The following is a 10859-nucleotide window of genomic DNA, read 5'->3' as shown; positions in this document are numbered from 1 at the left end:
GGCCTTCTGTTTCTCACTCCAGTCAGAATATATCTTAGAGGGCGTAAGAGAACACCGAAATATTCGGGTGACACGAACTCCCATAAGGCTGGCAGTCTTTAATAGTACCTCGGCGGTGTTATGGGCTACATAAACACGCTAAAAGCGTGATGATGCCTAGTATTCCATCTGGCGGCGACCAGAGAGCTAACCTCTATCTATCACAAAACTTCAACCTTACAGAGGTGCTTAGTCGTAACACCTCGATAATACACCGTGGTTTATTCCTATACCTCGTCTGTTCTCGTATGGTGATTGGCTACTCTCAGTGTCGCCAGTTGAGCTCCAAACGGAGCTCACACATTCCCCTCTTTTTCCCCTTTCATTATCCCATTCCAGCACCATGCGCATACTCCAACGTCCCCCACTAAGGCGTAGATCACGGTGCCCGTGCCGTAGACCGGACGGGGTACCTAATTCCCCTCGATTTTCTCGACCTGGCGATGCTGCCTACTCTTATGTGTACCTCGTATAAAAGTCACAGAATTCGAATGTAGCTACATTAACACATATCTGTACAACATAATGGATATATTCAAAAAGACGTATTCTCTCAGCTTTGAATAAGGTTGCTTTATTTTGTTAAAAATATTACTGACATTATCAATTAACAGCGGATTAACGAGCGATCGGAAAACGTATGGAAATACTTTCTTTTACGCATCGTGATCGATTGAATACCGGCGGTGTTACGTCGTTCCTTTATCAGTTTCACTTACAAAAAAAACCTCCGTTTCGCATTTAAAATATAAACGTTCTGTGTACAACGTGTATGTCTCTCTCGCTCTCTCTCTTTTTTTCTCTCTCTCTCTCTCTCGCTTTTTTTCTGTCACTCGCTTTCTCTCGTTTTCTCGTTTTCTCGTTCTCTCGCTCTATCGCTCTCCCTCTCTCCCTGTTGTGTATGAATGTAATATGTATATTTGTGTGTACGTATGCACAAGTCCTCATAATAAATACGTACTTGTGCACACATAATAGAAGTGTCGCGTGTCATCGTGTGTAGAGATCCTGCGTGTCGTGAAAGGTGGCTGCGATTGAAATGCGACGAGATCATTGAATCACTTTATTGTCACACGCCATGTCTGGCATCGGGGGTATCTTTTATCAGATATATTATACTGGATACAGTCACTAACGCTTTTTTTTATATTAATCGTTCCGTGCAGATCCCGCCGTGAACTCCTCGACCCCGCGAAACACCAGCACGGAAACCAAGAATCCCAATCGAGATATCATATTTTCGCTGTAGGTATTCGCAAATGACGATTTCGCGTCGAGGATCCACAGAAGCTCGCGCGTCGATCCTGGACCACGTTACCAGCCCTCAAAACGGAAAAACGGGAGAAATCACATACAATAATATATACCACCAATAGAACGCGAGAAAAACAAAGAACAAACCAAAGAGACAACAACTGAGAAACAAGAGAAATCGTCGACGGAGTCCGCGGCCGAGTTCTCTTGCACACCCACGGAACGTCGTCTAATCGTACTGTTTTTTTAAATTCTTTTTCGCCATTCTATTTCGTCGTCCCTTCTCTACTTTCTCTCCCACTTTCACTCTACCTTTCTCTATCACTCCCTCTCTCTCTCTCTCTCTCTCTCTCTCACTCTCTCACTCTCTCTCGCTCTCTCTCTCTGTTTATCACTCTCACTTTCTCTCTCTCGTTCTCTCTCGTTTCTCGTTCTTTCTCTCTATCGGTTGTTCCGCAATCACTCTCTCCTCTCTCTCTTTCTTTCTCTCTTTCCTCTCTTCAAAATGAAAATCCGGATAATTTACCGTCGCTCGCCGCTATAAAGCTACTGGCGAACCGCGTCTCGAACGATTCACACGAGATCTTCAACCCTCCCTCCTCTTCCGCGGTGTACCGTGAAACTGCCGGTGTCCTGCGCGATCCAGCGATCAATCCCGTCCCTCGATCTCTACTGCATCTCTCTACTCTTTAACAAAAATCAGTGAGCTTTACTCAACTTTTCCGAACACTCGATAGCTTCGACGACGTGGAAACGATCTAGTAGATTTTCTGTTCTGATCGCAACGGAGCAACGAACTCGAGTCACGCGATCGATCGCGCACGATCGCGAGATTACAGGACACCTACGCTACGTTGGATCGCCTCTACGGAGTGATTAATGTGTTTCATTGTAAAGAAATCGTTGACGGTGTTCTTCTCCACGTACCTCTTCCCCTCTCGCTCTCTTTCCTCCCATATTCTCACACTCGTCTCTCGCACACCCTATTATCGGTAATCGTAAAACCTAAATTGGCTCTCTAAATTTGACAAAAGTGGTACCCCTTGGCTCGCAGATTCCTTGCATCCCATGTAAATTTGAAATTCAGCTGCCCGTCTCGTTGTCTCGCCCCGATCCAACCCGTTCCATTCTTTTTCCGCTTCTAATTAAACTTTTCCGTTCCCCACCCCTCGCGATTCGCTTTCTACTTGTGGATGTCCCCGAAAGTATTTTTCCTCGTACTTTATCTTTCTCTCTCTCGCTCTCTCGCTCATTTTCTCTCTCTATCACGCTCACAATGACTCTCTTTCTCGCGTCTCGCCCATCATTTCGTCTTCGTTTTACGTTTAATTATTAAGTATATAGGTACAAAGTCGGATATTAATTTGTTCGGTTCATTTTTTTTTCATCTTCTTCCTCTTCTTTCGTAGTTAATGCTATTCTTGTTTGTATATGTGTATATATATATAATATGTATAGAGATGTATGTATATATATGTGATTCACGATGCGTGTTCGATCCTAAGATTGAGCATGCCTATGTACAGATGGGCATGGCAAGAGTATGTGGATGAGAAAAATCAAAAACGGGTCACCTTGATTCTCTTCGCGTTCAGTTCTTCCGGTGTTTACGAAAGTTTCCCCCGCTTGTCGCGTCGCGGGAACAATGGGAAAGACTGCAGAGAGATGGTTGCGTCGTTGTTCGGCTTAGAAAAAGCTCTGTTATCTACGGAGAAAATAGAAACGAGATCCCTAGATCGCTACTCGAATATTACACGAGGATTACTCGAAATTTCACCGATCCTTCTCCCCCCGATTTACCCAATATTTACAGTGACAAGTCTCCTCAGCGAATTCGTTCGACCCCCGGCACGCTCTTCGGAAACAGTTGCGCAAAATATCCTCCCTTTACACTTCGACCAATCGCGTACTCCATCCACGATCTCGTACGTCAAACGAATACAACGCAATCGTAGGGAAATAAACGATTTTACGGTATCCAAAATAGAAAATGGAGCGTGCGAGGGTCGACCGGGCGAAGTAAATTCGTTCCTCTTCGTCGATAGTTATCCGATATTTACAAGTGTTACACGAAAGCTGGAACCGCGAAGAAAATTAAGGCGGAAATCAGATATAGACATCGCGTCGAACGTAAACACGATAAAAACGTTTCTATCTCTCTCTTTCTCTTTCTATCTATCGCTTTTTTCACGTCATACAGCCTACCGGTGTGTAGTCATGCTTCTGTGTTCGTCGTGTGTGGTATCGATATCCCCTAAAAGAACTCTAACGAAACTTCCTACGAGAATTTCATCGACGTTCAACCCCGGACCAAGCCACCCGGACCACCTCGTTCCTCGATGTACAAGTATAAAAAAGCAAACCCGACCCTCTCACGTCTCTGGGATCCCTTAAGACCGGCTACTAAGTTATGAGAGTCATACGTCTGTATAGGATATGCGGTACTTTTATATCGTTAAGCGTTAACAGGTCGCGATCGCGGGACCCTCGCGCATCCCCTTCATTTTGTGCCCCAAAATCATTTACAATTCGGCCGACCTCATCGAAAATCGAACCCGAAATCCGAGCTTCTCTTTCGAATCAACCGCGGCTGCGTCTGGTAATTGCATTTAACCCCCGAGTGGACTTATAAAATGAAACCAATCTTTCTCTGCAGCTTCTACAGAGCAATGAGATGATTTACAATAAACTTGTTATGTAGATCTTCGAACAGCTACTCCACATTAACCCTTTGACCTTCGTAATTTCATAGTGTTGGAGAGTGTAATTAAAAGCATAAAATAGAATAGCAGTCCACTCACGGGTTCAAATCGCTGAAAAACGAACAGACCGGTGATCCAGGTCGTACGGATAGCGCCGAGGGTCCAAGGAACGCCCGTAACCGGCGAATTTACAAACTGAACGTGTTACATGATTCATAGTCTTTTGTATATATTTTTTTATCATTTTTTTTTATCCTTTTAAATCGAGTGTTATCCGCTAGTACAGAGAGTATATTCTGCGTGTTCGGTTAATTACGTTGTCATTGTCCCAAGAGCCTACTGGTTATAAGTCATGCACTTTGCAAAATGTTTTTTTTTGTTCTTTACTTAAAAATTCGTCTTACAGTAAGTAAATTGTTCGTTTTCGCGTGTGTGACTCGCTTTTCTCGCACAGCTCTCTCTCTCTCTCTCTCTTTCTCTCTCTCTCTCTCGGCTTTGCGTCGCACGCGCGCGCGCTCGCGCCGGCGAGCGTGTGTGTGTTCGTTTGTGTATACCTTTCTCCCACGAGTAAAAAAGCTTTTCGTTCTAAATCAAGCGCGTTACAGATATGATAAGATATCGCCCTCCACCCTCCCTATTCTCTTCTTTTTTTACACACCTCGCGGCAATAATGGTCGATCGATCACCCGGTTTACCGAACGGCTCGCGCAGTTTCGAACTCATCGCGAAGGAATAATAGATGTGACATTAGTCGCGATGAGTTTCGAAAAATAATGATAAAACAAAAAGTATGGCACTTCAAATAATATGCAATAATTAGACTACTGATTCCACGCATGTAAAACCCAAAATAGCTATAAGAATTTGGTCATATTATTTTTAAGCAATGGAAATTATTAAGAGAAGAAAACAACTTCTACACAACTCTCGTTTCGTGTAACTGATACCGACAACTTTTGCATAGAAATCAGCAGTCTAGTTATAAGAATTAATCCTCAACACGTTACCTACTATTGTCCATTGTGTAATAGATTTTAATACATTTTCCAATAACATCAACAATTTTGATCATGTACGAAGAAAAATCTTCCAGGGATATCATTTACAGAAAATGTTCAAACTCTCTTTTGATGTTGAAAAATTTCATCAACGAGTTTCTAGTAGATAATGTGTTATTGATGCAAGCGAATTGAACTGAAGAATATACAGGGTGTGGCCGGACGGGTGTTACAACCGAGCAGGGGGTGATACTACATGTAAAAATAAGTCGAAAAAAAGGAATAACATTTTTTTGTTTGACACTTCGTTTTCGAGAAAAGCGAGTTTGAAAATGCAGCGAATACACGTGCTACTGCATAGGAATCGTCTGACGCGTCTGACCATGGTCAACCAATTCTACTTTGTGCATATACTAAAGCACGCGAACCTGGCGTTAAACTCGATTTTCTCGAAAACGAAGCGTCAAACGAAAAAATGTTATTCCTTTTTTGTCGACTTATTTTTACATGTAGTATCAGCCCCTGCTTGGTTGTATCACCCGTCCGGCCACACCCTATATCTGTGGTTGTAAGGAAGAACGCCGCATGTCACATACTTTCACTTTCAAGATATTGCCATTTAAAGTTTTGATCAGTAATTCTGAAGATAGGACATCGGTTAAATTGCATTATTTTTTTGAGCTTCCGAATTTGTTTTCGTGACTTTTTTCTGGTGAATAAGTAAATCCTATACTCTGCAGCTCAATTAATGCGTAAACTGAAATTTTTTGAAATTGTAACATGCGGCGTTTTTCCTTACAACCACTGATATATATGGCGTGCAAGCGAGACCTAATTCAGATGATCAGTACTTGGTCGCCCAGTAAATCGAATAACCGTTCGCATTTATCTTTCGTCTTTTCAAAGCCTCGGATCACCGTGTCTGTCGATCGATTGTTACGCAAAATCTCGTGACGGTTTGCGTGGCAATAGCGAGCTTTGCAGGATGCACAGGCACAAACATCAGAATGCAAAACAGAGCAGAAGGTATCGATGCTGTAGTCACTGATCTGGATTCGAATTTTTTTAAAAAACGTCTTTGTTAGAATCTTTCAACACATTCATCAGACATTGAAACACGACTTAATATTTTAATTACATCAGAAGATGTACTACAAAGAAAGATATTTAAATGAGAAGACTGCAATTAGTGGACAAAGTATTATATATCATAGATATTAACGAAAAGAGACCAAACTTTCATTTTCTTACAAAGGATAATTGTTAATAGAATTGGAATTGAAGTTTTGGGAGGCGTATTTTTGCTGCGGGCCGTTTTAAATTTCTGTAAAAGTGCTTATCAGACGCGAAAAATGTGGTCGAGGTCACCGAGAAAGGTTACAGAGCTCGTCCACGAATTCTAACGGACTGTCGTCCTATTTTTGGCCACGGAATAGTGAATGAAGCGAAAGAAAGACGTTCCAGTGTGTCTCCCGTAAAAAATGAGGAGTCCATCGCTTCAGTGACGTGGATCAATACCTGGGGAGTACCTTTGAAGACCAACAAACGAGGAGCGAAGCGACGCGAAGAGTCCATACACTTTACGAGCATCGTTTGAGGAAAGTTTCGCGCAACTTTCCGCGATAAATTGTAAAATGCATGGGCCCTTTAAAGGGCGCGAACTAAATATTCAGCTGCGAAAGGGTGTCCGCGTGTTCGTGAGAAACTTTCAGCTTGGCTACAGTTTAATTGGTCGCGAAAATCGTATTTTCCTTTCTTGTTTTTCGATGTACAGTCAACTTGTAACAGTTTTCGTGTGATTGTTCCTTCCCTGCACCTCGTGTACATGTACTTGTGTCCGTGTACATGTGTGTGTGTGTTTCTTTTGTTCTTCTTAAACCTCCGTCTCACGAAGAGGAAAATGCATGGTTACGCATGTTTTGCAAGCACAATCAGCAACGAAAAAAAGGAGAAAATATATGTATATATATATATGTATGTATATAATATCGTACACGATTCAATCAAGTGTTTAATCGCTAGACGTAACCGTGTACACGTGCATGCTCATCGTATCGTGTTCCACGAGTGACCAGACGAATGCACAGACAAAGATCGAACACATAACATGAGAATTAAGAGATATAAAATTCGATTGTGAAATATACGTGGCGCGCCGGTGACTCTCTCTCAATCTCTCATTCTCTTTTTCTCTCACTCTCATTCGCACATTCTCTCGATCTCACTCTCTCCCCCGATCGCCAACCACGCGATCAAGGGTATCATACACAGCACTCACTTCTCATATATATTTTTTTCTTCATTAAAGGATTAACTTCAGCAGTGTGGTACGCGCCGCGAGGTCTCCACCCCCGCGGGCTCTCGTTTTCTATGCGAGTAATGTGGGCGGTTCGTTCAAGTGAAATATATATATATATATATGTATATATATACACACAGACATATATATATATATATATATATATATATATATATATCACGTTACAAAAAACGAGCGTCGTTTTTAAAGTCGAGTGCAAGTATCGAGAATAATTAAGGTCTCCTAGAGTTGTATACACAGCTCCCCCGTCCCCTTACGCGTTACACCGGACTCGTGAGGTCGACAATTAAATAAAACTAACAGAATCACAATATATGACAGTCGATATAGTTTCATTTTTTTCAGCGCGTCTCTCTCCTTATTTAAATACACATTCACTCCTCTCCTGATTTCTCTCACATGCTCTCTCGTTCTCTCTCTCTCTCTCTCTCTCTCTCTCTCTCTCTCTCTCTCTCTCTCTCTCTCTCTCTCTCTCTCTCTATTTCTCTCTTTCTCTCTTCCTCGCACACGCTCACGCAAAATAGTTGACATGGCTACTTTAAACGTTCAACAACAATTCGCTAATTCACGATATACGTCCCGGTTCCCGCGACTGCCGATCGACTTCCGGTTGGCTCGAATTCGCCGAATCGTGTACGCGGACTGTTCGATCGTTTGCCGATCGAAGTGCTAGTAAAAATCAACGAGGGTCCGAACGTCGTTGAAGTCGAATGGCAGCGGGGCAATAGGGACGCGACGGTCAAGGCAATTGTTCATTTAAACACCTGCGCGCAATACGTATCGCGAATTCATATATATATATATATGTATAATCGTTATTGGTATTTACAATAGATCATATACGCTTTGACGACGACAGTTTCTCTTTTCCTTGGCTAAAAAGTTCGACGAAATTGTCCCGGAGAATCTGGTTCATCGTTTTTTTTTTTTGGTCGTCGATCGTCGTCCGGATCATCGTCGTTCTCGATCATCGTTCACTGGTTGCCGGCACAGCTCGAGTGTCCTAATTTATGTACAAATTTTTTCCGGTTTTTCATTTTTCCGCTTTTTTTTCATTTCTCTGTAGTTTTCAACGAACGTTTTCGCGCGGTGGTCGCGAGCCTGTGGTTTATTTCGTTTCTCTTTTCTTCCCCCGGTTAGAAGCGGTGGTTCACACGGACTTACGGTTGTAAACGCGAACAACTTCACCACTTCACTTGGGTTTACTGGGTCCCGTGCACGTTATGTTACCGTACGGCACGCCTTTCTCACTGCACACCACGTTGGAGTTTGCATCGATCTCGCATCGAGTGCCTCTGTATCGGTTTCACTGGAAAGAAAAACAGAAAAAATCACGGTCAGACGCAATTGCTGAAAACCCGGCACGATGACATACAGAAACATATCGTACATAAGAGGAATAATTAGATGTAAATACTGGAGTCCGAACTTGCCAGAACACCTTGTCGAACCTTTTCGGTGCCGGTACATCGTTCGAGAAATTAGCTGTTCGAGACGGCGATTTTTCACAGTACATTTAGTTGCCTTCAGATTTTATACAAACAAGATTAACACATGTAACTAAATAATAATCTGTCAATCAGGAAGGTGTACATTTCAGCATTGTATTTTTACTTTCATTTTTTCTTGTACATCATAGCCACGACACCTGATCAAATATTTTTTAGCGGGTATGTTTGTAACGACTCTTCAACGTCTTTACCTATTTTTAGTCGACGAAAGGTCACCAAAGTATTTTTAATTTTGTATGAATATTGCCATATTTTTAACTCGTCTCCACATGAAGACTACGTCTACAGAAAATAAACAGTGGAATAAGAAATTGCGTCTTCGAGAAATCCTTCCGAGACGAATTTTCATTTTTTACAAAGTACAAAGTACCATTATACATACATATGTTCAAGAAAATTAATGATCAACTAACTTGTAATTAAAGAAGCTCCCCTTTTGAGTATTAAAAGATGTTTAATAAAATCAAATATTTTTAATATTTCACAACCGGTGGACTGTGAAGTGTCCGAAAAGATTTTCTGGCCAGATCAGCAGGTAACTACGAACAGGAACAGGTGTTGCAGTATCAGTAGTGTGTTGTGTCTGAAATCTTTTGTGTCTACTCCTGTAGTGTGACATCGAAGAGCGCTTGGACAGAGGACACTTCGTACAGAGACTTACCTTACACGATTCTAGAAAAGAGGAGAGACAGATACATCCAGTGTGTGAAATCGCATTGTAAAAAAGAAAAAAAAAAGAAAACAGCTTCCCGCTCGGATCGAGACGAAGAGAGGATTGCATTGCGGAAAGGGGTGCGTTTCATTGTGCAGACTCGAAGAGAACAAAGTTAACAAGGTTAACGCGCAACGAAGCAGCATGGAGGGCGTCTACGAGCTACAAGAGGAAGGAAAATAACGAATATTGCGAGCCGACATCGAGTTCAGACAGAGAGAACAAGAACGGAACACAGATGTAGTATATCGGTAGAGAGTCAGAGAGATAGACGCCAGAGAGACGTGGAGAAATAATAGCCGCACGAACCCCGAAGCTTCGATTCACGATCACGACGAGGATCGTGATCATCGAGGATCATAATCGACAAGGATCGTTACCTCGAGGCCCGGACAGAAAGTGTTTGCAATCGAGAAAGAGATTTTGCAAGGCAGAGCACATCTGTACGTAATACGTAGACAAGAGGAGAAAAGCATGACCTCACTCGGATAATTTCTGTCAAATTAAGGAATTTTCAAAATTGCTGAAATAAAGGTTAGAGACTCTCAATTTTTATGTATTGAGGTGGTTTTCTATCAAATTTAACTCTATATATTTTGAATAGTAATGTTTTAAGCAAAGATAATAGAAAATATTATAAAATCTCCCCAAGAAATCTCACCTCATCAGTCAGTGACCACTTGTACACCTACTCAAAGATTAATGTCATATGTGACTCACGTGTTAATTGCAACAAATAGATACTGAAGATGATCTGATAAGAAAACAACGATTTTTCTCGGACATAAATTTTGAGATCTAGAAGTAGGAAAGTCCTTGAATGAAGAGATCAATTTTCTAAGTGATCGATTGGACGTTTGTAACCGAAGATATTGAAGCTGCAATGGAAGGGTTATAGATGTTAGGCGATTATTCGCGTGAGACCATGCGAACAAATAACTGTACGAACGAAGCCTAGATCTCAGTGCGTACCTAAAGCTATCTGTCGATCCGGGAACATGGCCGCTATGTTCTACATCTAGTCTACATACAGACTAGTGGCTCATCTGATATGCCATACATGATATGTGATGTGCTAGTGGTGTTTCTAGAAAGACATGTCCTCCCGTACGACCTTTCACTCTTTTCCCATTTTCGCGATCACCTTGCAAATAAAACACACTTTTCTTGTCTCGTCCAACAGCGCGATCGCGTCTGCCCGAAATTTCCCCGGCTATATGCAACAACCCAGTGATCCAATATTTACCATAATCGACGACCATTTATGAAAAGACAATTCCCATTATCTGTTTAAAATTTGGCTTCTCTGTCTCCTGAAATTCG

General features: G+C 41.9%; 1 protein-coding gene across 3 annotated transcripts in view; it reads right to left on the bottom strand.

Annotated features, from left to right (window-relative positions):
* Nucleotides 1-587: 587 nt before the first annotated feature.
* The window catches only part of Rim (Rab3 interacting molecule), a 96978-nt gene continuing 86706 nt past the window's right edge, over nucleotides 588-10859 (bottom strand). Inside the window, exons 25-27 of one of the 3 annotated variants that reach the window (XM_076426586.1) lie at nucleotides 10783-10849; nucleotides 10509-10680; nucleotides 588-8622 (exon numbers count right to left, since the gene is read on the bottom strand). In XM_076426586.1, coding sequence (XP_076282701.1) covers nucleotides 10799-10849 — 51 coding nt within the window. In that variant the 3' untranslated portion in view covers nucleotides 588-8622; nucleotides 10509-10680; nucleotides 10783-10798. The remainder of the gene's footprint in view (nucleotides 8623-10508; nucleotides 10681-10782; nucleotides 10850-10859) is intronic. The other 2 variants (XM_076426590.1, XM_076426593.1) reach the window with 2 other exon arrangements.

Source organism: Lasioglossum baleicum, chromosome 6 (genome assembly GCF_051020765.1).
Source record: "Lasioglossum baleicum chromosome 6, iyLasBale1, whole genome shotgun sequence".
Taxonomy (NCBI): Eukaryota; Metazoa; Arthropoda; class Insecta; order Hymenoptera; family Halictidae; genus Lasioglossum; species Lasioglossum baleicum.
This window is presented reverse-complemented; position numbering and strand designations above follow the sequence as displayed.